This window comes from Penaeus vannamei, chromosome 13, assembly GCF_042767895.1.
Source record: "Penaeus vannamei isolate JL-2024 chromosome 13, ASM4276789v1, whole genome shotgun sequence".
In the NCBI taxonomy this organism is placed as follows: Eukaryota; Metazoa; Arthropoda; class Malacostraca; order Decapoda; family Penaeidae; genus Penaeus; species Penaeus vannamei.
Genome location: NC_091561.1, coordinates 5,522,214 through 5,549,713, shown reverse-complemented (window position 1 = coordinate 5,549,713; position 27,500 = coordinate 5,522,214). Strand labels below are relative to the sequence as shown.

Below are 27,500 nucleotides of genomic sequence, written 5' to 3'. Positions count from 1 at the left end.
AAGTGCAGAGTAACTGACAGTGTCTTTGTTGAGCCTTGGAGACTATTGAGTTATATGCAGTAACTGACCTAAATGGAGATGTCTGGGGTGGAATAGTGCCAAGAACTTGCTTCTGTTTGTTGCAACCTCTATATCACAAGTAATTTTGTAAGAGACTATATATCTATGTAACAATTGGATAATTGTTGCACAAAACTTTAAATCTTATATGTATTGACTTTGTCTCAGAGTTTATTGTAACTGGAAAATGAAAACATCTTCCTGATTATGGTTTGCTTAAAGAGCATGAAATGTTTGTTAGTATTATTCAATGCAGATTTCAGAATGGATTTGATCCTGCCTTCAAAACAAGATTTTAACTGCCATGTTTCCTTCTTCCAACAGGTGCTGGAGGTGCAGTGTCTGGGAGTTCAGGTTCAGGAGTAGGTAGGTATGACAGCGGAGGAGGAATTGATCTTGAGTACAGCGGCCATCATTTTGTGGCAGTTGGAGACAAATTTTCCATAACATGCATTACCACAGTGGATGTGTACCCTCAGTGGACATTCAATGGTAATGCTGTCATCCCAGGGGAGGCTGGGTAAGAGATGAAGAGAAATTTTAGTTTATGGAAAACTATGTCATAATATCCTTTGGTGAATATTGACTCATAAAGGAGATGTAGATTAATGCAGATGAAAAGATGAAGATTCAATATAAGGGACAATATCTATGTTCCAAAAACTAAGCCTTCTATTTTCACAAACAAAGACTAATGGTATGACTTCAATTGCGGCAGCTTTACCTTACTTGAAGGTCATGGAACCCAGGGATACGTTGTGAGTCGTTTATCAGTTGTGCAGGCTCATACCTTCCATGCCGGGGAATACAAGTGTTCCCCATTAACTGATAAAACTCATTCTGTCTATGTCATTGGTGGTAAGATGATATAGGGATGTAAAGATTGTTGCAGTTATATGATCTTGGCTATGGTATTGTATTCATAGTGTAAACTTAGCTTAGATGCAAAAGTAATGAAATATCTTATTATGAGATGCAGTATGATAGCATCAAGTAGAAAATGTGATGTTGAAAGTAATACATTTACTCGGTATTGATTCTTTAGTATGCAAAAGCTTTTAATATTTTCATGAAGAAAGAGATATGTAATATCTTGTTTCAGCTTCTTGGGTAAAGATATATATATTTAATGACAGAATTAGCTGTTTATGGTGGACGATTTTTAGATGTTTCTCCAATTATATACAATAAAAGGATGTGTAATTTCATTGACAAGAAAGATTACAAGAGCTTTAGAACATTTTAGAATAAAAGATAAAGAATTTGAAAGGTATTAGTGATGTATGAGTATATAAGGTTATACTTGAATATTGCTTAGATATTTTGAACAACAGAAAATAAGTAATAGTAATCTCTGAAAACTAGACATGATATATAGCTGGTTCGTTGAAATTGTGAGAGCCCAGACCCTGATATACTTACTCCCATATACGCAAAGATGAATCCATATCCCTCTGTCTGTGTATCTTTTTCCAACAGATTACATAAATGTAGAATGGAAGAGGAAAATAAAAAGCATTTCAAAGGTCTAAATTGAAAGAGAGACAGAAAAGAAAGGAGAGGTAGTAAGGAGACAAAGAAGAATTAAGGGAGGGGGAAAGAAATAAGCAGAGAGGGAATGAGAGATGTGGATAAAAATGTAAATGGGGGGGGAAGGGGAGAGGTGCAGACAGAAGGAAAATTAGATCTTCTAAATTATCGCTGAATGGTATGATTGCGAACCCTTGCTGTAAATGGTAAATTGCATTTAGTATTAAAGAATTTCATTTTGTGTGTGTGTGTGTCTTTCTCTTTTCTCATTTTTTCTCTTCTTTTCTCTTCTTCTCTCTTCTTCTCTCTCTCTCTCTCTCTCTCTCTCTCTCTCTTCTTCATTTTCTTTCTCTCTCTCTCTCTCTCTCTCTCTCTCTCTCTCTCTCTCTCTCTCTCTCTCTCTCTCTCTCCCTCTCTCTCTCTTCTTCTCTCTTCTCTCTTTTTCTCTCTTCTTCTCTTCTTCTCTTCTTCTCTTCTTCTCTTCTTCTTCTCTTCTTCTTCTTCTCTTCTTCTTCTTCTCTTCTTCTTCTTCTTCTTCTTCTTCTTCTTCTTCTTCTTCTTCTTCTTCTTCTTCTTCTTCTTTTCTCTCTCTCTCTCTCTCTCTCTCTCTCTCTCTCTCTCTCTCTCTCTCTCTCTCTCTCTCTCTCTCTCTCTCTCTCTCTCTCTCTCTCTCTCTCTCTCTCTCTCTCTCTCTCTCTCCTTCTTCTTCTTCTTCTTCTTCTTCTTCTTCTTCTTCTTCTTCTTCTCCTTCTTTTTCTTCTCTCTCTTCTTCTTCTTTTTCTTCTCTCTCTTCTTCTTCTTTTTCTTCTCTCTCTTCTTCTTCTTTTTCTTCTCTCTCTTCTTCTTCTTTTTCGTCTCTCTCTTCTTCTTCTTTTTCGTCTCTCTCTTCTTCTTCTTCGTCTCTCTCTTCTTCTTCTTTTTCTTCTCTCTCTTCTTCTTCTTTTTCTTCTCTCTCTTCTTCTACTTTTTCTTCTCTCTCTTCTTCTTCTTTTTCTTTTTTTTCTTCTTCTTCTTTTTTTTGTCTCTCTTCTTCTTCTTTTTCTTCTTTCTCTTCTTCTTTTTCTTCTCTCTTTTCTTCTTCTTTTTCTTCTCTCTCTTCTTCTTCTTTTTCTTCTCTCTCTTCTTCTTCTTTTTCTTCTCTCTCTTCTTCTTCTTTTTCTTCTCTCTCTTCTTTTTCTTCTCTCTTCTTCTTCTTCTTCTCTCTTCTTCTTCTTCTTCTCTCTTCTTCTTCTTCTTCTTCTTCTTCTTCTTCTTCTTCTCCTTCTCCTTCTCCTTCTCCTTCTCTCTTCTTCTCTCTCTTCTTCTTCTTCTCTCTCTTCTTCTTCTCTCTCTTCTTCTTCTTCTTCTCTCTCTTCATCTTCTTCTCTCTCTTCTTCTTCTTCTTCTTCTTCTTCTTCTTCTTCTTCTCTCTCTCTTCTTTTCTCTCTCTTCTTCTCTTCTCTTCTCTTGATCAGATTCAAAATAAGATATTGATTTAAAGTTCATCGTCAGATTTGCTATAACTTTTTTTTTATTATTATTATCAATTTTCTTCTTTTCTTATCACTGAATATCCTTGCAGGTTCAGTGACAGAGACAGAAGGAACTCGCCTACTACTTGAGGGTTCTCCCCTCTCTCTAACCTGCTCCCAGAACCTCACAAATACAGACACTGTTTGGTAAGTGGCTTTTGACAGGGCAGTTTTCCATATCCCATTTATTATTGATTAATATGTGGACATGAAATTACGTAGTTACGTTGCTATAGAATTCCTGATATTTTTGTTTCCAAGGTCTAAAGATGGGAAGCAAGTCGTTGAGGATGAAAACACAAAGGTTTTCAAAAACACCACCCTCTACATTGTTTCTGCTAAAGTTGATGACATTGGAGAGTACACCTGTGAACACGAAGGCCAAGATGAGCCTAAAGTCTTCAATGTTGTTCGTAAGTATCGTGGGTGATCCTTTTTTTTTTTTTCCCCCCCTCTTTCTTCTGTTAGTGTTGGTAATGACTTAACATGTTCCCAGAGTATATTATATGACATACAGCTAAGAGGTTGTAGGTACATTTTAAGATTCAGTAAGTGGTCCTAGGCCCGTTTGATTTACTGTACGTTATGTTTGTGAAAGGACATTTGATTTCCATCCTGCCCTTTAGTGCTGAATATCCTTAGCCTCGTACTCACTTTCTCCACTATGCCTCTAGTTAGTATTAGTGTTATAGATGTCATACTGCCAGTCACCACACTTATGATATGTAGATTTTACAATATTTGCTTGAAATTGTGCATTTCTGATTTTGTTAAAGATAAGATTAGTTGTAATCTCCTCTTTTCTTGTTGATTTCGTGTTCTTTTTTTTTCATTATTTGTTGTCATACTTCCTCTCTGCTATCTGTTCAGTGCCCTCCTTCTTACAGAACTGAAGCTCCATAAGAACCTCCCAGAGTCCACCACAGTTTTGGAGAATGACAAGTTGGCTCTTTCCTGTCAGGTTGAAGGCAACCCACCCCCCACTGTCCAGTGGCTGAAGAGTAAGTACCTCCATTATTATATAGATTTTCAATTCAGTGTTTTATCCTTCACATATGTGCACAAACATCAAACATATTGTTAAGAAAGTAAGGATACTACTAAGAATAGACAAGGAATGCTGAATAAAGGATTTGACTGTAGATAAAAAACATTGGTTTTAGGTATCAGAATTTTATTTTTGTACAACATCTGACAGCCATAGTTTAGTTCACATACCTTTCACCTCTTTCCTCAGATGGTGAACTCATGGAAGACTCCATCAACTCCACCAGACTTATTTTCTCTGAGAATGAGCACAACGTCCCTAATGCCAGTCTGCTGATCAAACCCATCCTCAAGTCAGATGTTGGAAACTACATTTGCCTGGTTAAGCAGTATTCTCTTCAGCTGAACACCACCACAGAAGTTCGTGTGAAAGGTAGGGTTCTTTGAGTGAGTTGTTTTGTGTATGAGCTTTGATGAATTGATGTTTAGAATCAAAGAAGTTTTATTAGTCTGTTTAAAGAGGATAGGATTTTTTTAAAAAGAAACAAGATTATTAAATGTTTTTGTCCCTGAACTTTCTGAAATATATATGTTAACTGGTTTGTTTTCTTTTTCAGACATCTATGCTGCCCTGTGGCCATTCCTTGCCATCGTTGCTGAGGTGATTATCCTGTGTGTCATTATTTTCATCTACGAGAAACGTCGCATCAAGGCCAACTTCGATGACTCTGACTCAGACCCAGCCCCAGACCAGTGAGTTTGCTAGATAAGTACTTTAGAGGAGACACAGGTACAGTTCATTACAATAGAGAGTGTCTGAGTGGATATCTGGGCCTCAGCGTGTTTGATCAGTGAATGACCATTTATGAAGGAGAGAAAAAGAGAAAGACATGAGAGGGCACAGAAAATAAAGTATGTAGCAGATGCATTAGTAATGGGGAAGATTTCTTATGATGTATATTGTTGTATAATGATTAGATCTAATATGTATATGTATATGATTCAATGCATTTAGTTTTTTCTGATTTTAACCAATCTCATTTTTATTTTTTTCTTACAGGAAAAGTGTTGCTGACCACAACAAAGATGCTGAAGTTCGCCAGAGGAAGTAGGCTGTGATGTGGTGATATTCTTATCACTGGAGGAAGAAAATGAGTTTGTGATATTTTTAGTAGTTGAAGGTGCCATAAAAAAGTGGGGGGGAAACTTCTTAAATAGAAATTGACAGATTTTATGATTTTAAGTTCTCTGTTTTATACCTTTTCCATTATTGGATTGGATGTCTAAGAAACTAGAAACATTTAGGCAATCCTCTTTGCCTTTGTAATATTGAAATATTTTTGTAGAAAAATATATATAAATTTTGCATTTTTCTTCTTTTTTTTTTCTTTCTGGCCACATCTTACTTATTTTCCACAAAATAGAAAGGAATAAATAAATCACTCTTAAAGCAAATTTGGAAATCACACAGTTACAGTCCTTGTCAACCAGGTACCTTGTTCAGAGCAAAAAGGACAATCTGGCAATGATGTCATGAAATGTGGCAAACACTCCAGATATCGCATATGTACTGTTGCATGTTGAAAAGAATTCTGTAATGTATGAAAAGTGGAAGTGAAACTGGAATGACTTGATTTTTTAAAATGGATATGTGACTGGTTATATATACTTATAGATGTATGGTTGTGGTAGTAGATGATATTGTGATATATGTATATATATATATATATATATATATATATAATGATAGTATGTATATTTATATATGGTATATCAAATAGATATTCACCTACTTTATCATGGCTAATGAAATATATTCCACCCCTTGTACTGTGTAGAAAGCAAGGTATCATATCTAATGTTGAGATATGAATATATTGTGCAGGAAAAATTGAAGTGGCACTTACTTGCAGATGATTTGTCAGTATAAAATTACTTTTTGTAGTGGAGTATCAGATTTTATTTATCATGCAGTTGATGCTTATCTTCAATGTCTCATATTTTGTTTTAAGATATACTGAGTGTCAGTAATTAACTCTCCTTGTATATTGAATGTGTTGTGAGAGATTTCATACTCGTTTTGACTGCCTGGAATAAGGATAAAAGTTATATTTTTAACATTTTTCTGTCTTTATAGTGTCGGTAAGAGATTAGCGTCCTCTTATAGTCCAAAGTATATACAATTTTGAAATTAAAATAGCATTGTATGAGTTCATATTCTAACTTTGAATGGAGTGTGTGAAGATGAACTTTTGCGGATATACAGTTATAATGTATTTCCATTTCTTTTTTTGCTTTCTCAAAGGAAGTCCGTATTTAATGGAACATATGCGCAGTTTTTTAAATATTTATGTAATGCTATTATGTATCTTCTAAGGCTTGTATATTGATACTTCACAGAATTATTGCCTTCCAGAAAAGTATATATTGTTTGTCTGTATGCTTATTATTATTATTATTCTTCCTCAAAATAATTATTCATGAGAACATTAGTTGAAAGACATAGGTCTCATATGTATTTCATATTCACTCAGAAGAATGTAGCAGTAGTAAAGCACTATTATCAGGATACAGCAATAACAAGGAGAATTTGTCTCCAAAAGCTATAGCAATTGTCATGGAAATATTTATGTAAACCAATGGGGGAAAATTCAGGGAAGTGAGAATGTATGTTCTCTCACAAAATGGCTGTGACTACAGCTAGAAATTGGTGTAGACATTCAGTTGATTACCGTTTAACCATATATCACGTTTCATTTTGCTTTGTATGTATATGATATATATTTATATATATATTGGTAATAGATATAAGTTTATTTTATGGAATATAAATGACATCACTGTATTTACTTGTCTGTTCCAATATTGATTTTCAGTTGTAGAATCACTATAGTCACAAAGCTTGCAATATTGTCATTAGATTTTATGTATACTTTTTCCTCTTAATGTTGATAACCAAAAATTGGGTGTAATTTCAGCCTTGTAAAACTACAGTTTATATATAATATGGAGTAAAATAAAAATACAAACCTTATTGGTTTTCTAACTTAATTTATTGAAGACAAGCCAAATTAGGTCTCATAACAAATCAAACAATGACTAGAAATATCTTCCAAAGTTTGCAACATAGGTAACAATTTATGCTCTTCACATTCGTACTACATTACTTCATACATATCAATTGACAAAATCTTTTCTCTGTTAGACACAAAAAAATAATGAAAAAAAAAATAAATAAAAAATCATATTTAAGATGGGGGACAAGGTCTAAAACCAACAGGGTCACAGAGACGAAATGAGATTCCTCAGCTGCTCTCACAAGGTAATTCCACTACAACATACAGACATGGTGAGAATAGGAACTAAAAGTATCTGAACAAGTAGTCTCTTGCAAATAGAGATGATGGTATTAAATACACAAACACACTTTCGTGGCCAAAATAAAATGCCCACTTCTCCAGACAAACCAAATTCACAAAATGCATTTACATTCCCGAAATGCAGCCATTCAAAATACATAAATATAAAAGAGGAAAGAAGAAAAATGGCACCCATTACAGAAGCCAGGAAAGGGAAAATTCCTTTTTAAAAGAAGAAAATACACAGTTTTCTTTGCTTCATTTCATCAAATGATGGTCACATGAGTTAAGGAAATAACTAGGTCAAGCTGTATACACAACTCAAAGGTATAACTAGTATGAAATTCCTTTAAAAAATTGTGCTTGAGATTTAACAAAAAGTGTCAAACCATTACTTTTTACTATTGTTGAAGCAAAAGTTCCATTTCGTTTGGAATACAAGGGGTGGAGGGGGGTAAGAAGAAACACTAACATTTTTGTAGGCAAAAATGAAAACAATAGGACAGAAACCCCCAAACATCAATGAAAATATGATAACAATAGATAATTATTCTTCCTGATAATTTTAGAGCTGCTTTTACAAAATCATAAATAAAATATAATAAATAATAATAACTAGATGTTAAAGAAATAAAAAAAGGATAAACAAACAAAAATCTCCTGTAGTTAATTGCAATAATAAGGGTGGGGGTTATCACTGAACTATGAAAATTAACATTTTCCTAGCACTTACTCTAACTGCAAAGCTAGATATCCTTGCTTTTTTATCATATACGATGTGTCTTGCTGAAGATTTTTTAATAAGCCACATGCCAAAAAAAATCATTACAGCCTCATTTTACATTAACAGTTATTAGAATATTTATTGTTCAATACACTGCTTGAATGGCCATTATATTCTTTTAATCCAATATAACAATGTCAATATATATATCCATATATAATCTAAAGATCAGAATAACACTAGTTTTTCCAGGTGTACACAAAGCTTAGTCACTGGATTTGGCTTTTAACTCGGATGCTTTTGGTAGTAGATTAAAAAAAAAAAAAAATTACTACTGCTTCCCTAACTTTACCTATCTCTTCTTTTTTTTGCAATGAAAATGTGATTATTATAAATGCAGGATTTTAAATTTTAAATCTATGATACACAGAAAAAAAAAGCATTTTGAATACATAAAGTCTATTGCTGGACACTGGATGATACTGATTTTTTGAGAAATTCTAGAACAAGATAATAATGCAATCAGTAATACTAATACTTGTTCAATTCCAATTTCTTTCTTTTGTTTGAATTTTCCTTAGGCCATCACTCAGTAACAGCTGTTTCTGCATGTTCAAGGATTGTTTCAAAGGCAAATGGCACAAAGGCGTATCCACCACCTCCGTAAAACTTGCTCTGGAACTCCACCCTGTAAATAAATTGAGAAATAGTAAAGTAGAGCATTACCTTACAAAATAACCTACTTCTCAAATTTGGAATTCTATTTGTATATCTTTACACTATACAACCAAAAAGCATCTAAAGATAAGCTAACCTTACAACTGCATAAATGAAATCCCATCAAAAACTTCAACATTAACAAGAAGGTAGTAAAACAATAACAATACAAACTAACCAATGCAGTCGAAGGGTATGCAAGAAGGCAGATAGCCCCTCCATGAGCACAAGGATGGCAATAGTGAGGGATGCCCAGGCTGCGAAGATGAAGTAAGTGACAACGCCACCAACCCCACCTGTACCGCCAGCTGTTAGTCCAACACGTAGAACCATCTGCCACAGCACCTCACTGAGTTCTGTCAAATAAACAATTCAAGTTATTCCAAAATTAAACCAACTTTACTCAAGGTACATATAACCAGGTAGCTCGACAGTTGTTAATGGCAAGGAACATTCATAAGCGGGGAGTTTTGCCTTTACATCTGGCAATCATAAAATGTAAATAAACTATACTATAATCATGCATCTAGCTATAGCTGATATCTCATCACACACTCATTAACTCCACCCCCTTTTTTGACCCTGTTAGGTCTGCAACATTTTATGGTAAGTTTTTCAGTGATAATGGTTCAGTAATAACAATGGAATAAATAAATAAATAATAATATTTTTTGCAATGAATGAAAACAAAGGCAGGGCTTAGCTCTGAAGCTGCCAAATAAAATTTTCCTCAAGATGGTGTGGGGTTACCTAAATTAAAGTACCTTGATTTACTATTGTGATCAATGTAATTGACATTCATATTATATTGTAAAAACATTTAGCATTACAATATAAATAAGATATAAAACATACAACTGAAACTCTCTGGTTCAACTTACGAGCATGGGCAAGTGACAGGGCCCACAGTCGCAGGTATGAGGCAGTGTGAGACACAGAGCCGAGGACATATTCAATGGTGTGGATGCCCTGATGGATCATGATCTCCCCCATGTCATGCACTTCCTCTGTGGCTGCGGCAGCTGCAGCCTCACCACCACCTTCTTCAATGACACCCTCTCCTCCATTTGCTTGTGACATCTGTTCGAAAGAAATTATCCATCACTTCTCATAACACATTCATATGTCTCCTCATTTGTCCTTACAAAGCAATTGCTTATGAACTTAAAATCTGTAATTTGGTTCTTTTCAAACATCTAATAATAGTATAATTTAAATATGCTTAAAATACAGATAAACATTTATATGCACACATTTAACAATAACATAGTAAGAGATTCGTTAGCACTTAAAATAAACCTAATGTAATAAAAGGCTAAAAGACTGTACCATCAGCTTGCGCTTGTTATTACGGTGAAGAATGAAAGGTTTAGCGATGAGCATCCAAGGTACACATATCAGCCCAACGCAAACAAGGAATCGTTGGAAGCCAAACTGCCCAGCATACATATATGGTGAGCAGGGGTCACCCTCTGGTGTTGGTTGATATCCTTTCATCAAGACCTGTATTTAAAAAGAAATATTACTTACCATCCTTAGAAAAACATTGTGTTTATAAACCTCTCACTTTACCCAATTTTCGTATCGATTCAAAAGACACTATTAAAGAAAAAATACCACCACATCTTAATGAAATACACATTACACAATAAATCACAAAATCATATAAATGAATTTCATCCTATCACTTACCATGTTAATGAAGGTGATGAGGATGGAAGGAGCACAGTTGGGAGAAACGCTATCTGCACCACCTGCCCCGTACCATACCCACTTGTGGAACACCAGAAGAACCAAGTACCCGAACAAGCAAGTCAAGAAAATTATCTGGGGGATGAACTCACAGTAGATGTTCATGGGCTTGTTGAAGAACCTGTAGAAAGAGAAAGGAGTAAAGATAGATAGATAGATGGATTAGAAAGAAAATCTCATTAGTGCTTATTCTAGTTATAACTCACCAGTTTACCCCTTTCCGTGAGTTTCAGATTCTTTTCCCCATAGTAATTAGCAATGTTAACAATATAGCAAATCATGTCAATAATAATAACAGTCTCAATATAAATAACATTTATAAAAAAAAATCAAGGAAAGGGCAAGTCAGCTGATTTCACAAAGGCCTAATTGAAGAAGAAGAAGAAGAAGAAGAAGAAGAAGAAGAAGAAGAAGAAGAAGAAGAAGAAGAAGAAGAAGGAGAAGAAGAAGAAGACAAAGACCAAGAAGAAGGTTACATACTTAGACTACCAAAATCAAGTGTTACCTCACCTGTGGTTCCATACACTCAGGATGACACCAAACAACATGTGGATGATGCCAAAAATGATGGAAATTTTCATTTTATACGAGTTGTAGAAATTGATCTTGTTGAGAGCAATCTGCCAAACAGGATCCAGACCAAAGGGGTATGGGTACTGGTCATACTGTTCCTTGTTGCCTGGGTCCAATGTCAGCTCCTTGTTGGTTAACAGGGTGCTCTCACTGCAATGAATTTTTTCATTGTCAGTGTATTTCATATATCCCTTCAATGTATTTCACAATTTGAGGCTTTGCAGAAAGCAATATGAGGAATTGTAATATCAACTAAGCCTATATCTGATCTTCCTGACATAAAAACTCAGGTTTATTAACTAGAAAATCAGTTTCAAGTACGATACAACTGAATGTATACATAACTCATGATAATAAAAATAGTAGAACACTTACTTGTAATTGCCATGCCATGATGTACCAAATATGTTCAAGGCTTTGGAGAAGATGTCATTGTAAATCAGGCCCGTGTACATGGAGAACATGCCCATTAACAGGATGATGTACCTACCACCGAAGAAAATATTCCAAATCTGGAAAAGAAAAGAAAGATCTGTTGACTGCCTTACTGCATTCTCTCCTTTAATGCTTATTACACCTTTGTGACTTGACTGTTATAAAGCATTTTACTATAAGATAACATTATTCAAACAAATGAATTGGACTTTACTTTTTTACCATAAATATAGACAAAATGGGTACTAGAATATCTTGAAACCAATCTCTGGACTTGTATACAAAGTTACTGATCTTCAAAATATTTTTTGTAACAATCAACTTGAAGTTAAGCTGTGTGTATCAAAAATATGATAAAGTTCCATCCTTTCAAATAATGTAATTCCTAAGCAACTATAAATATTAAAAGTATCTGAAGCTCCCCCTTTCCCAAAACTATATACCCGCCATATATCAATTACTACCACCTACTACCACAACCACAACCACTACTACTACTAAAAATAGTAAAACAAAAACAACAAACCTCATTGTCAGTCTTCTTGGCAGAGAGAGGCTTCTCCCTCCATACCATCCATCCACCGAAAAGGGCCATGATAATGCCATGACCCACATCGCCAAACATGATGGCAAAGAGGAAGGGGAAGGTGATGATGGTGTATGGTGCTAGAGAGAGAAAGAGAGAGAGAAAGAGAAAACATCAGTAACAATTTGAAATAATACCATAAAAATGTAAAACTAAGTGACAATCCCAAGCTACACACACTAAATCATCAATTAACCCCTCGGATACCATTGCCTCACGGAAATCACCGTGTAAAAATAGGGGCAGTGAGTTACAGAAGTAGCCAACATCCCAGACGCGCGGCACACAGGCCAGGCACATGTGACCACCCCTGAGCGGTGACAAGACTGTGCCTACCCTTTGCAAAGCTATTGTGTAAACTTTAAAAAACTTTTTTACCATTTTCCAATGTCCATAATTGTCTTTTGATTTACACAGACTCTATATCATCTCCAAAAGCAGTAAATAACGCAGTGAAAGAAAGAAAGAAAAAAAAAAGTTACATTTGGTTGTGTATATATCTTATTTTATCGTAATTTTCAATTCTAAGTAATACAACCTGCGCCATCAGTCACAGTGGCCAGGAATATAGCATGGCAATGCTGTCCTCCCTGGAGTCAGCGCTCTTCTAGTCACTGCTTATGCGTGTTACATTTCACATTCATTTATCAATGGGAATAATGCTAAAGTCCCCCTTTTTAGTGCCAAATGAGTCAAATCACACTCCAAGAGGTTTGTGCACTCGTTGCGAGGCTTTTCCGTCACTCTAGCCTTCGCTCATAACGGCACGTTCACGTAACCCAGCCTGCGGCCATTTTGCCTGATGTTGGCTTGTACATGTCAACTGCCCCTCGACCCAGATTTTTCTATGACTGGACCATAATATCATCTGGGTCATAGGGGTTAATAACATTCAGCACAATAGATTATTAAATTTTTCTAATCAAGATATCTGTATGAAATCATGGACTCAAGAATAATAAAATCAAATAAACAATAACAGTCAAGGACCATTGCTTACCAGGATTGATTTCACGGTAAGTTGCAACTCCATATGCATCAATCAAAGCCTGGAAAGCCTTTGTAAATTTGTTTGTTCGGTGAAAAGTTGGAGGCGCTTCATGGGTGCTGAGCCGGTTCAAAATTGCTGGCAAGCTCCCACTCTTTTCCTGAAAGAGAAAAACTTCTGCTTCAGAATCAAGTTTAATAAGGACAAAGCTAAATTCCTCAATGCAGTAGGACCAACTAAGAAAATACAATGGAAGAAATTTGACCGGCAGAAAATAGCAATGACCATCTCATACCTAGAGAGTTAGGGGATCTACATTCAACAATAAAAAAAACAATAATAAAAAAAATAAATAAATAAAATAATAAAACAGTAGATCCATCTCACTGTTCTAGATAGAATGAGCCAATGAACAAAATCTGTAGTATCAAAAAAGCAGAACATACTGTACAGTGTCACAGGAAGGAAAAAAATTAATATCAAAATAAACAGCACCCTACAGCTTAAACGTCTCCAACCACTTACTGTTCCACGGCGTAGGGCTAGCTGTACATCTTCCAAGTTGGCAACTGGAATCCAGCATTCAGCGATCAAGCCATTCTGAATGACATCCAAGTTAAACATATTGAGTGTGTGGTAAATGCTCTTGATCTTCCACACTTTCATCATCCATGCACGGATATTGCGGGCAGCCGACACCAACACACGGTGACGGTGGTCTTGGGTCTGGCTCAGTACCTGGGATATAGAACATAGTTTATGTGAGAAAATATTAGACAAAACAGGGCAGTAAAGTTTTTAAGAATTTCATTTGTACCAGCACCGTTAAAGAGGAAGAGGTTCACCTACAGTGCTAAGGTCATCCAGACGAGTCTTCACTCCCATGGCCATTTCACGGCGATCAGCTGGAGCCTCAGGGCATGGGTACATGGTGGCACGGAAACCTTCACAAATCTTCTTGACTCTCATTTTCAGCTGATCACCTTGGAAGAAGATGATGAATACCGACTTGTACACCTGCTCTCCCTGTGTGACGAAAATTAATATTACCTCACGCACTTCAAAAAATACTCTTTTAATCTTGGGTCATCTTTCAGTTTTAAATCACACAAAATGAATTCTGGCAAACTTACTGTAGCCGGATCCTCGAGTGGGTCATTGATCTCTGCCTGCCTGAGGAACACATTGCCTCGGCAAGCACGCCACAGCATTCTCTCAAAGGCGGGGATCCTCTCACGCAGGATCACACCAGCCACAAACCTTAGAAGAGAAAGTTTTCTTATTTACAAAAATATTTTAAGAATATTTATTTTGCATTATCCCTTATTTCAGAACTTTGAATTGCCAATATATATATAGAGACAGAAAAATCATGATTTCGACAATTCATCAAAGTAATTTTCCCCAACAGAAATTTTCTTACCAAAAGAGCAAATTCTGAATTCTTTCACATTTCACTCTTCAATACCTACTAGAAAACTGTATGTATTACACAATTCAATATTTGCAATCTTCAAAAAATAAATGAGCTTTAATCTACAATGAGCTATTCTTATACAAGACAAAACAGAAAAGGGAAAAAAATCATTGTCTTCTTTGTAAGTCTTTCATTCCTTTTTCTAATCTTTCTATTCTTCCTATTCAAAGTTGCTAAACAAATCAATTTAAATACTATTCCCAGTGAACATGGATTACTAGATAATATATATTTAAAATTCCACAGAGACCACACTTTTATCAGATAAAGTGGATTTACTTCTGATAGCTAAACTAAATCTGATAAGAAATACATACACACACGTATCTATGTGAATTCATGTAAATATATACATGTTCATACATGTACATACACACAGCACAATCTTACAAACACATACAACCACTGTATATAAATACATCCATGCAAGTATAGAGTAGCACTCTCCTAACCATAATCATAGGGGGGTAAAAAAAGAGAAAGAAAGAAAAAAAAAATCTCCTCATCAGCTATTCACACCATCTGTTCACTCATCATTTCTTTAACATTTCATTTACTCATCTAGTGTTCAGACTATACTGATCATGCAGTTAACAGCAGCTAGAGAGATGATCATTCAGTTATGGGTTGCCTTATCAAAAATGCATTTGGTTAATTCTTGGAAAAACACAAAATATATCACATTACAAACCACCAGCATGGTAATATGATAAATGATATTGGTCTATCAATCTTATAAAGAAATCACTCACCTTAAAACAAAGTGGAATAAATTAAGGACAACAAATCAATGAGCGAATTCCATTTCTGAACACAGCCATTATTCAGTCAACATCTTTAAGGCCAAATAAGTACCAATATGGTCAAAATTTGATAATCCATTCTAAAATAAAGAAAACTAACATAAACGAAAATGCCACAGAATAATGTGAATTCTTAATATATTCGAATGAGAGGAAATTTATCTCAGTGTCTTGAAATCATCATCAAAACACAAAATGCACAAATGTACATTAATATTCAACAGCAAACATTTAAACCAGAGAGTTGTAGTTCCTCTGAGAAAACACTCCCACACAACAATGCAAATTAATAACACACCGTAACTATACGCCACAACTTCAAAGACCATGCAGTAATACATACCCTAGTTGTATGGGACCTTTAGAGTCTTCAGGGAGCAGATTCTGAGTGAGACTTGTCTGACCTCCAGACTCCAGGCTTCCCTCTCGCTGTTTGATCAATAACGATTGTTACCGGGAGGGAGGGTCAAACAACCCAGCATAAATTGAAGACCCATGAGCCATCCACGGAAGGTTCCGACAAGGGTAGATTGTGAGCCAAGATTGAGGAGGAAACAATATTTCTGAATTATATCAATCACAACAACTCTCTGCATCGTTACATGATAAAATAAAACATACAGTTGAACATTTCACTGGAAAGACATGGGCTTTTCTTTCTTTCTTTCTTTTCAAATTCACCATTAAATTAGTGCAAACTTGTCCTGGTTGTCCTAAGAAGTACACTCTCTAGAACCCAGCTACAGCCACCCATCCAGTAGTTTCCACTTTCCTACTCCTCAACACTAATCTAACAAAGTAGAGGCTAAACATCCTGTTCAGAAAAAAATTGCATTACACAGCATTTTTGAAGGAGAGACATTTAGAGGGAAAAGCTGGAAGATGAGGGATTAAGGAAGTAGCAGTGCTCTAAGCAAGAATCTACCAAGTGTATCATGCAGTGTGCAGTTAATCATTATCCATCTTGATGTACAATGAAGCTGTAATCCATAATCCTGGGTTCTTACCTTTGGGGGAATTATGGACTCTCATTATTTACATCTATGCTAATCTTTTAACACCTACTTGTGTCTCTTTCATTCTCAATCTATTTGTGCAAGAAACTATCCTTGACTGGGGCCATTAAACAAATTTTTAGGATGAAGGATGATTGAAATTCTCATCCTTGACTACAACCAAGTACTCTGAGATGGGAGAAGACTGACTTAACTACATGAATATACTCACACCAACGCAGGCACCGGTGATACTGTCTATCATTTAGAGACTTCTGCCATCAGACCCTCTTTCCTACAGACATCAATAAAGTTGGGAAATAGCAAATATCATCTTCCATCTCTTTGAGAGCTAGAGAACATGCAAGCAAATAGACTTTAAAATGTAATATTCCTGATTTTGTGCCGAGGGAAAAAGAAACTGTAAAAATGTGCATCTATTACAAAATACTTTCTATCAATAATTCATTAAACCTGCTGGGAACTATAATCGAAATAAATGCTATTCCTAATGAACTCTAATTTTCTATCTACTTCAAAATATTTGAAGTGATGACACTAAAATCATAAATCACCAAATATCAAAATAAAATATTTAATATTAAAAGAAAAAATTACACCCTCTACAAGTTAATGAAAATCATAAAAGCCCATGCATCTTCAGAACAAAATTTCTCCATAAAATTGGTGCAAAATGTCAAGTCAAACTCTACCCTTGTCGTCCTGGCAGTAAGCTTCCAAAATAATTTTGAGAACTAAAGTAAATGAAAAATAATAATAACAATGAGAACTCTACTTAATGTTCAGCATCTATATGCATGAACATCTGACATGACACAAGCAATTGTGAGAATAATAAAGACAAAGAGGGAAACTTTACTTACCTTTCTTTTTCTCCTCAAAGTTCTGAGATCTATGCATTACTTTCCACCACCCTGAGCAGGTCCTAGGCCCACAATGTACCTATAATTTACTGAATACCTTTTTCACTGGACTTCAGGCAGCCATCTAACTCACTTTCTTTCTACCTCTCCCTCCATGCATTGAAATTCAAGATGGTAGGTAGAGCGAGACTTTTCAAAATCTAAAAGTCAATATATAGAGATGCACAGAGGGGCTCGAAGCCATCCCGGAGCAACCCATTCCTTCCGATAATAAAAGTGACCATTCTCAAACCAAGACAAAAAAGAAAAAAAAAAAATTACTATGAAAACCTACTTGAAATTCCAGGCATGGCCAGACACATCTCACTAAAACACTTTCACCACAATTCAACCAGTCCAAGAAGGTAAGAGGAAATGGTAAGGAAAATATTAAAAATCAAGAAAAATAAATGCAAATATAGGATAAAGCAAGAGCATATTAGTTACCCAATATGTTTGAGTTGGTGGAGCGACGTGTCGGTCAGCAGGTTAACACGCTCATCATCGTCAAAATAGACATCTTGGTCGTAAGGTAGATTTGGGGGGTACATGGCCTGTAGTAATGGTGGTGGTTTGGGGACACCACATTAGAATGACAGTTGGTGAGGCTTTACATTACTTATTTGATAAATTGTGCAAAATCTACTTCAAACAAAACAGGTAGGACTGAAATCAGAAGTATCAATATGAAGGCTTTACCACAATGTACACAGACACAGCTGACACAAAACAATTAAAATCACAAAAATCATCAAAGTTAATATGGACTAAACATTTGACATATATATGTAAAAAACACATACAAGGCTATATGGGGGGAAAATACTCCAAACATGCACTCAATGCACAAGCAAACAATGCAACACTGCAACATGCTAGCAAAATTGCATAAAACAGGAATAAAGAAGTAAATAAACAACGATAATGATGATGACTTTAGCAAAGATTAAGATAAACATAGTGATAATGGTGACTGTGATAAAGATATGGCAAAAATAAAGATAAGATGATAATAAAGTTGATGGTAATGATGGTGATGATGATGTTGCTGATGATGGTGGTGGTGGTGAAAATGATGATGAGGGTGATGATAGTGATGATGATGGTGATGATGATGGTGATGATAGTGATGATGATGATGGTGGTGGTGATGGTGGTGGTGATGATGGTGGTGGTGATGGTGGTGGTGATGATGGTGGTGGTGATGGTGGTGGTGATGGTGGTGGTGATGGTGGTGATGATGGTGGTGATGATGGTGGTGGTGATGATGGTGGTGATGATGGTGATGGTGATGATGCTGGTGGTGATGGTGATGGTGATGGTGATGATGCTGGTGATGATGGTGATGATGCTGGTGGTGATGGTGATGATTGGTGGTGATTGTGATGGTGATGATGGTGGTGATGGTGATGATGATTGGTGGTGATTGTGATTGTGATGGTGGTGATGATGGTGATGGTGACGATGATGGTGATGGTGAAGATGATGGTGATGATGATGGTGAAGATGATGGTGAAGATGATGATGATGATGATGGTGATGAAGATGATGGTGAAGATGATGATGATGATGATGATGATGATGATGATGATGATGATGATGATGATGATGATGGTGGTGGTGATGATGTTGCTGATGATGGTGGTGGTGGTGATGATGGTGATGGTGATGATGATGGTGATGATGATGATGATGATGATGATGCTGGTGATGATGATGATGGTGATGGTGATGGTGATGATGCTGGTGATGATGATGATGGTGATGATGATGATGATGGTGATGATGATGATGGTGATGATGATGATGATGATGATGATGATGATGATGATGTTGCTGATGATGGTGGTGGTGGTGAAAATGATGAGGGTGATGATACTGATGGTAAAGATGATGATGATAATAATGGTGAATATAATAATGATGGTGAAGATGATGATAATGGTGAAGATGAAGTTGATAATGAAGATAAAGACAATGATGACGGAGAAAATGATGAATGAAAGGAACACTCAAGATATCAATAGTAATGATGATAACAATATCAACTAATAACAAAGACTACAAGAACCAATGAAAACAACAAATCAAAATGCATCACAAAATCAAATGAAAAATAAATAGTAATAGTAAGGATAACAATAACAACAAGAACTATAAAACAATAACAATAATAATAAGAAGAAAACAACAATAAAAATAATAAAGATCATATAACAACCATAAGAAAAACAATGATAACAATAAAAATATTAATAATTATAATAATAACATTAAAAATATGAATAATAATAATAACAATAAAAAAATATTAATAATAATAATAATAATGATAATGACAATGACAATAATAATTATAATAATTATAATAATAATAATAATAATAATAATAATAATAATAAACAATAACAATAGTAATAATGATAATGATCATGATTATAATAATAAATAATAATAAAAATAAGTAATAATATGAACAATAATTAATAGCAATAAACAATAACACTAACAATAAAATTATGAGAATAATAACAACAATGACAATAAAAATAACAATAACAATAATAATCATCATCATAATCATTATTATGATTATAATAATAGTTATAATATCAATAACAACAACAAAGATAATTACAAAAAGGAAGTCAATAATGAACAGATCTCTTAACCAAACACTAAAAAAACTGCAATACAAGGTTGAGCAAAATACATTGGAAATGCTTTTACAAATACCAGCAAACGCGGATGATGCCATTATCACCGTTATGTTTATGTAAATCAGGTAAGAGCAGAACCTTGCAACACATTTATTACAACATACATATGAGAGGCAATCTAAAGTCGTGTATTTAGCACTAGTCCTATTTTCTAATGACTTTTTATCTGTGGTCTAGTCCCCTATTCTAATTGTCGAAAAATAACACTTGTATAAAAAAATCTTTTAAAAAAATAAATTACTTAGTTCCATGGCTTGCAGATCTAAAGGGGGAAAATGCAAAGAACAGTTACACAGGAGTCAGGAATTTGCATATGATTGAAAGTCAACTCAAACTTACCAAATGCCTTGCAAGATACTGCATACAAGTCACAAAAACTGCAAATCCTACTCAAGAAACTTACACCTACCATAAAATATGTTGTGAATGTTAATTCATGACTACACTATCTAGTCGATTTTACACTTGAAATAATATAGTTCCACACATATTTCATCTAAGAAAAAAAAAAGTAGTAAATATACATATGATAATGAAGTATACTAAACATGTTTGGACTAACCAAAGTGTACACACTAAAGTCACCACAAAATCCCACGTCAACCAACTTTCTTTGTATCTTTTTGTTGTTGTTTTGTTTAGCTCTATGCTTTCCCATTTGTGAGAGCTTCCATAACACAGGACAAGTTTGCACACACCCACATGTATTAGTTATAAATTGTCTTTTCTATTTACCTGGGGTCCATGATTGGCAATGGAGTTTAATTAAGCACAATACAAATTTTACAATGCCATAAATCTCACACAAACCATATCAAATACCATTATAAGATGGCTTCCTTGTTCAGTACAGGCAGAGTTTATAATGAAAATTTACTACTCTATGTTCCTAGTCATTAGATTCTATCTCTGACAATATTTCAATATGTGATTATTCCTTCTTTTCTAGTATTATTTCTTTAATTTGAAAATAAACACACTCTATTCAATTTGATCTTCTTTTACAAGTTCCTCTCCTCAAAAAGGAGCTAATGCATTAACCTTCTGAGCATTCTAGAAACACAAAGGACACATGGAATTGCTTTACAAAGAAAGAAAGATTTAGTATAGACTTTTTATATGCAACATAGAAGCACAAGATAAAGAAAATCAAAATTTTGACATTAATAAGAACAACTAAAGCCATCTTGTAGATGAAGTTTGACATCAATCAGTAATAGAGTATACATGTAAAAAGATGCTAATATTAGAAACAGTATCAAAACTTTCATCTGGTATCAGAAAAAATATCAAGAAATGTTCAAGTTCCAAAAATATCTTCACCACATGGACAGAAACAATAATAATGGAAAAAATGAATAAATATGATCTATATCACTTACATAAAAGATCTTTCTGTGTCTTGTATGTAATCTCATCCTCTTTCATTATTATATATTTTTTTGTCCAAGTGGTTTTCCAATTGCTAAGAAAAGAAAAATCTAAATAAGTATGACATCTCTTAAACAAGAAAAAAAACTGACATTAAAATCATTAACTAAGATCACACCTCAAGCAAATTCAAAGTGATAGCCATCACACAACCCACTGACTATTGACTTTTACAGCAACTACAGTTTACTCAAAAACCAACCAGAAATTACAGCCACACTGCAATAACAAAAAGCTCAAAACCCCACATTAGTTAGCAAAAAAGAAATATTTTCAAGAGCAATCAGAAAGAAATTTACTTTATCACTGTTAAGGTAAATATTGCTAACAGCATCAGTCCCTCTAAAGCACTTACAGAAAGGGAAACCAACCTAGCAGATAGACACGACACACAGAGACGCGAGAAGAATGGTTTACAACATACCTCGTCAAAGAAAACCTGGGTCTTCTTCAGGATGTGCTTCAGTTCCGTCAACTCCAAGTAATTCCTCTTGAGAGCTTCGGCATTGCTGTTCACTTCTTTCAGCTCATTCTCGAGTTTCTCAAATGTCGCCTGTTGACGATTGATGTTATTATCACTTGCCAATAAATTAAATTTTAAAAACCATTATACTGTAGGCCTTAAAATCTTTAAGATTTGTTACTGCAAAAAATATTGCCAACTGTGTCAGAGCTTAAAGAACAATAACCAGTGATGTCTATGATCAAAGACATCAGTAATGAAGCTTTTTTAAGTATTTGAAATGAAATACAAATAAAATATGGCATCCCAAGCGTATGATAAATTAAAACTAAAAGTCCCACACACAAAACTCAACCAACACAATGAAGGATTAAGAATGATGTCTTTGCCTGCGAGATTCCTTCCCAAGACCCTCACCTCTAAGTCGATCATTTCCCTGGGCATGGGAGCCTCGGGATTCTCCCCGGTATCCAGCACTGGAATCCCATCCTTGCGGATCTCCCTCTCTAGGTAGCGGAGCTTCCTCTCCATCTCATCGCAGCGGCGGACTTCATTCACGAATTTGCGTTGGAATGCATTCACATCTGGGTTGAGCTGGAAAAAATGATTCATTAGTGCTTTTGTCTTCTTCCTCTTTCGGGTGGTGGGGGTAAGGTTAGCTGGTACTAAATCATAAAACATTGAAGCATAATTAATAACAATCTACTTCGTATTAACTTACATCTCTGAACTGCACCAGTCCGAGTTCTCCAAGCTCGGACACGCAAGTGTATGCCGATTCACTCTGAAGGAAGAGTTGGCATAGCGCCATCTCTTCACTGCGGAACAACGACCCCATGGTTATCTTGATCTTATTCTAGTAGCCAAACATCAATATCTGTAGAGGGACATAAGAAAAAAATTTAGAAACATTGCTTTCTACTACTCTCACGAAAGAAACTGCAAATTATGGAAATCTGAAATAAAAGCAAAATTAAAGTTATACACAAAAACAAGATGTAAAAAAGCAATATTAAAGAAAGATATCAAGTTCAAGAAAAAAATAACAATAATAAATAAATAAGGACACTAAATTATAAGGAAAGTAATCTGGCATCTGCAAAAGTTACAAAGTAAAAGTACTCCAGCAAAAATATACCATGTTCCCATCAAAAACTGTTACTTAACAGAAATTAAGAGATTTAACTCTTCCCCTGTTGTAAAATCTGATAAATAATATAATCACCTAAAAATTTAAGTTGCGTGTTAAGAGTTACCCTAGACTACAGTTATGCCATGAGAATACAGACAGAGAGACAGACAGAAAAAAGGGATGAACAGAAGGAAGGAAGGAAGGAAGTGTAAGTGAGCATAAATATAGGCATAAGCATGAGTGGGTGTCAGCAAGAGTAGGAGATGTAGCAAGGATATGGATAAGATACTAATCCTTGTAGAAATGAAATAACCCTTTCTGTTCTTCAATATGCCTCCAAGAAATATAGGGTATGTACCATTTGTACTTTTTTTTGGGGGGAGGGGGGGTATATGACAACAATGGCTTTCACAGACAACTACTGTATCTTCCACCTCTCACCTTGTCAACAAACAGATTTGGATCAGCGGTAGAGAGGGCTGGAAAGTGAGGTGCCACTACAAATATATGCAGCTGATTTCTACCTAGTGTATAATAAATGATGTCAAATAAATGGTCTTGAGCCTGTTTATTCACCCACTTGGTATACAATGGACATTGTTATCATCACAGAATCTATGACACTACAGCAAAGAGGTTAATAAACATCCTTCATGTATATTCTTGGAAGGACGGTGCTTATACTCCTTCCTAACTGGATATTTGTGGTTTCATGATCATAAAAAATACACATTTTAACAATAAAACTAATTTCTACTTGCTTCAAAGAGTAGCAAAACCCTAATTGTTCAGGAATTTAAACACTTCACAGTATATAATCAAGTTTTTGTATCTTAGGGTAGGTTAGATTAATTTTTATCCAGTCATGTTTTTTTTTTGTTCTTTTTCAATAAATAAACTTTTCCCAAACAAATGCAAATCAGCTAAAACAAACTCATCAGTCACTTATTTGTGTGTGTAATTTAGCACATTATACAACAGCATAATTAAATATAATTTGCAGAATATATATATATATCTATCTATAGTTACAGGCTACTTAGAAAAAAAAAAATTCATACATGTACTTTTGCAAGACAGAACAAAAGGGAGAGACAAAATTCAATTTTCATTCACCATTCCTATGACACATGAGTAATGGTCTAATGTTTCAGAGGTCAAAGTTCTCTGGTGCTGTGAGTGATTAGGACCCCAACTATACCTAGCACATCGGATGAAGGTGGTACTCCACATAACTTTCAAGTCAAGGCTAAGCAACACAGTTTTATCTCCTTAATGCTCCACCCACCATATGTCTTGAAATATTATCTATGAAGTGATAAGTAGGCAAAAAGTGCCAAAAAGAAGGGGCTCAAAGGGGTAAAACTCCCTCGTTGCTATAAATCTATATTCATGAATTACTCTCAGGGTTAGACTGAGCCATCAAAAGCATATTACCAAATGTCATAAATCAAGTAGCTCCAGTATGATTTACAACATCCTAATCCTGGGGATTTCATATCACCTAATCCAGATATTACTTGAACAGACGCCTGTCAACAAACTAAAAAATCTGACCTTGCTGTCACTTCATTACTCTATATTCGTGGCTTAATCTCTGGGTTCGTTAGATTGTCAAAAGCACCTTGCTGACTGACATAAATCTAGTTGTTCCAGTATGATTTACACAATATCCTAATCCTGGCCATTTCATATCACCTAATTCAGGTATTACTGGAACTAATGCCTAAGAAATCTGACTTTACCCTCTAATAGAACAAAATATCCCATAATACATTTTCTTCTATACCCTTTCTGTTGGATGTTAATCGTTAACACTAGAGAGGTAATGAGCCTCATAAAATTAAACTGCCTCTTTCTAGCACACGAAAAGGGGCAAAAGTCGGTCACATTTATAGCAGATGACATATGCATGAGAATTAAAAGGTAACCCTACTAATAAAGGAAAAATATCACAGAAAAAACACACCACCCCTTACAATCTAAGTCTGTTCAGTGCCCTGTTTCAGCTCTAACTTGCTATGCATACCACCAAGAAAGCAATATTTGTCGGGGGGTGTTGGAAGACAGCCCCATCAACCCTCCTCTCCTGGCATGCCACTCACAGCCACTTCTATTGCTGAAAATATTTTGACATGGAGTTGGGGACTTGGTTTCTGGCGAGTACATCTGTACTGTGAAGAATTACCAATTTTGCAAACCACTGATGGTTATAAAAAGCAAATCTTTATAAATATTATAAATATGTCACTATAATTTGATTATTGGTAATTCTTTATAATATCAGTATACCTACCAGAGACCAAGTACCTAATGCAATGTCATAATTTTTTTCAAGAATTTAATTTGATGTGATTGTGCAGGGGAGGGCTAATGGGATTCACTAGCATCTTCACACCTGTTCGCACGGCAAGATAGAGCTGATGCATGGGAACACAGAGTGAACTCCAATGACTGCAACATTTTGTCCTCTACAAGAATATCATCTTCCCACAGCCGTAGCTTAGTGCATTGAAAAAGTAAAGATTAGCCTGATTATTGATTGCTTTGACAATTTGGTTTATCTTTACGGTATGGATGTAGGACGCTAAGGCACACTGAAGATGATATTCTTGTTAAGGACAATAAGTTGTAGTTGTCAGTACAAGTAGTAATATGCAGTAATGCCACAAATACAGGAAAAAGATCGCAGAAAGTGGCACTCATAGCCTTAGGGAACTTGGTACTTCCAAGTTTTAACTATATCTTGCCATGCATACCAAGGTGTAGACAATGTTAGCCTGGGGGTGTTGGGAGGCAGAGCCCCCCATCAGCCCTCCCCTCGAGCAGTGCCTGGAGGACACGCCCAGTCAGGAAATTTAGGATGTCAAATAAAGTTTGTGACACAGAGTTGGGTACTTAGGATCTGGTGTCCACATCCGTACTGTAAAGAATTACCGTTATTTTTTCTTATTTTTCTCGCACAAATTCCTTAGCACCTATCATAGCTCTCCCAACTTTCGGGGCCCATATCAAACCTACAGGTCATTTCCAACGGTATTGAGCAAATGACCTGCTCAAAACACTGCAAACCTATCAAAAACACATCAGGCCCACCCAAAATATATATATTGGCACTTCCAAATTTAACCAAATTCATCCATTCACAATAACAACATTCAAAACCAATCCACAACCTGTGTCACCATTTAAGACTTACTCAACTTTAACCCCACTCCCTCACGACAGGGCACCCCACCCACACCCCTCTACAGATCAATACTTGCAACAGCACCCTCACATCACATCTAATAACCATACCCACCTCACAACACACAACCTCTACAACAGAAGGTAATAAGGACACAATCACGAACAAGATAATACCACCTCCTTCCACCCTCCACTTACCATACGCTACGGAAGCCCAAGCAGGAACCCCACAATACGACCTTTTTTCTGCTAAATCTCGTGACCCACAGCAATCACGAGCCTGCTGGAACTAGCACGTCCTGTTACCAGTGGCGAGAGTTAATCCCCTTGCCCGTGGCGTGACTCTGCATTCGTGGAGAACAAAATCTTGACCGCCTGACACATCCCCGTGAAGAAGAAAAAAAGACAGGTTTCCTCCAAAGTTATTTTGGGGAATTTTTTACCACCTGCAGAGAACTTTGAGATGGGAATAACTTATACCTGTCAAAACCGCGACGGGGAATCTATCTACCGTAGAAAGAGACGGGAAAACAGCATCTCGGAGGTCTTTAAAAGCGAGAACAAGAGGAAGAGAGAGCGACTCACCCACTCGCCATGACGACTTCTCGGCTACAATCGATGGCGAATTGACACTGGTGACGTAAGGGCGCAGGCGCACTACGGGCTTACTTTTTATTTATCTCGTGTTTTATCTTTTTATGGCTCTTTTGATTCTATCTTTAATCTTATTGTGTGTTAATATTTTACAATATCAATCATGTTCCATAAAAGTTCTTTTATTGTGTTTCAAAATGAAAAAGTAAGGAGCGGCATTTTTGAAATATGTGAGAGGCCTAGATCCAATAGATAAGTCTAAACTAGAACAAGAGAAAAGGACTGCCTTTTCAAGGGGCGGCTTTACTGTAATCATCGCAGGTACCTTAACAATACATTCATGACTGAGGTTATAGATTTATTAACTTTTGTGAAGCATGGGGATAAATGAAATAAGGATTTCTTTTCTGTTCTGCGATATTTCGTCGTGTATTTTCACAGCAAAGAGTTATATACTGCAGTTGACCTTATTCTTTTTAATGACCTTTTTCATAATCCTGCAAAATCTCATAGAATAAAAAAAAAATACAGACACGGTATAACAGACG

The 27,500-nt window shown here is 35.5% G+C and overlaps 2 protein-coding genes across 6 annotated transcripts in view; one reads left to right on the top strand and one right to left on the bottom strand.

The window, feature by feature from the left end:
• LOC113810957 (basigin) overlaps window positions 1-7,122 on the top strand; it is a 14,641-nt gene extending 7,519 nt beyond the window's left edge. The window contains exons 2-8 of the mRNA XM_027362617.2: window positions 385-426; window positions 3,152-3,248; window positions 3,363-3,514; window positions 3,989-4,102; window positions 4,339-4,521; window positions 4,706-4,841; window positions 5,149-7,122. Of these exons, the coding sequence (XP_027218418.1) occupies window positions 385-426; window positions 3,152-3,248; window positions 3,363-3,514; window positions 3,989-4,102; window positions 4,339-4,521; window positions 4,706-4,841; window positions 5,149-5,200 (776 nt within the window). The 3' untranslated portion in view covers window positions 5,201-7,122. The remainder of the gene's footprint in view (window positions 1-384; window positions 427-3,151; window positions 3,249-3,362; window positions 3,515-3,988; window positions 4,103-4,338; window positions 4,522-4,705; window positions 4,842-5,148) is intronic.
• Window positions 7,123-27,049, bottom strand: LOC113810956 (V-type proton ATPase 116 kDa subunit a 1). 5 transcript variants are annotated; one of them, XM_027362615.2, is made up of 17 exons: window positions 26,944-27,049; window positions 22,756-22,911; window positions 22,452-22,628; window positions 21,996-22,124; window positions 17,868-17,974; window positions 14,356-14,482; window positions 14,072-14,248; window positions 13,748-13,960; window positions 13,235-13,382; window positions 12,175-12,314; window positions 11,589-11,725; window positions 11,151-11,363; window positions 10,581-10,761; window positions 10,218-10,391; window positions 9,770-9,968; window positions 9,067-9,244; window positions 7,123-8,859 (listed from the first exon to the last, which is right to left on the bottom strand). In XM_027362615.2, the coding sequence occupies exons 2-17, from the start codon at window positions 22,870-22,872 to the stop codon at window positions 8,757-8,759; spliced, it is 2,520 nt and encodes an 839-aa protein (XP_027218416.1). In that variant the 5' UTR covers window positions 22,873-22,911; window positions 26,944-27,049; the 3' UTR covers window positions 7,123-8,756. The 5 variants fall into 5 exon arrangements, with proteins under 5 accessions (XP_027218416.1, XP_027218417.1, XP_027218415.1 ...); XM_027362616.2 differs by lacking the exon at window positions 17,868-17,974 and adding an exon at window positions 15,846-15,931; XM_027362614.2 differs by having other exon boundaries at window positions 26,839-26,971.
• Between the last annotated feature and the right edge of the window lie 451 nt (window positions 27,050-27,500).

Excerpts from the sequence above, each read along its gene's own strand:
- LOC113810956 (XM_027362615.2), bottom strand. The coding sequence starts at position 22,872 with ATGGGGTCGTTGTTCCGCAGTGAAGAGATGGCGCTATGCCAACTCTTC. Across the intron at positions 13,383-13,747 it reads TAGCCCTACGCCGTGGAACA|GAAAAGAGTGGGAGCTTGCC; the intron begins GTAAGTGGTTGG and ends TTTCTCTTTCAG. Across the intron at positions 10,392-10,580 it reads TCATCACCTTCATTAACATG|GTCTTGATGAAAGGATATCA; the intron begins GTAAGTGATAGG and ends TTTTAAATACAG.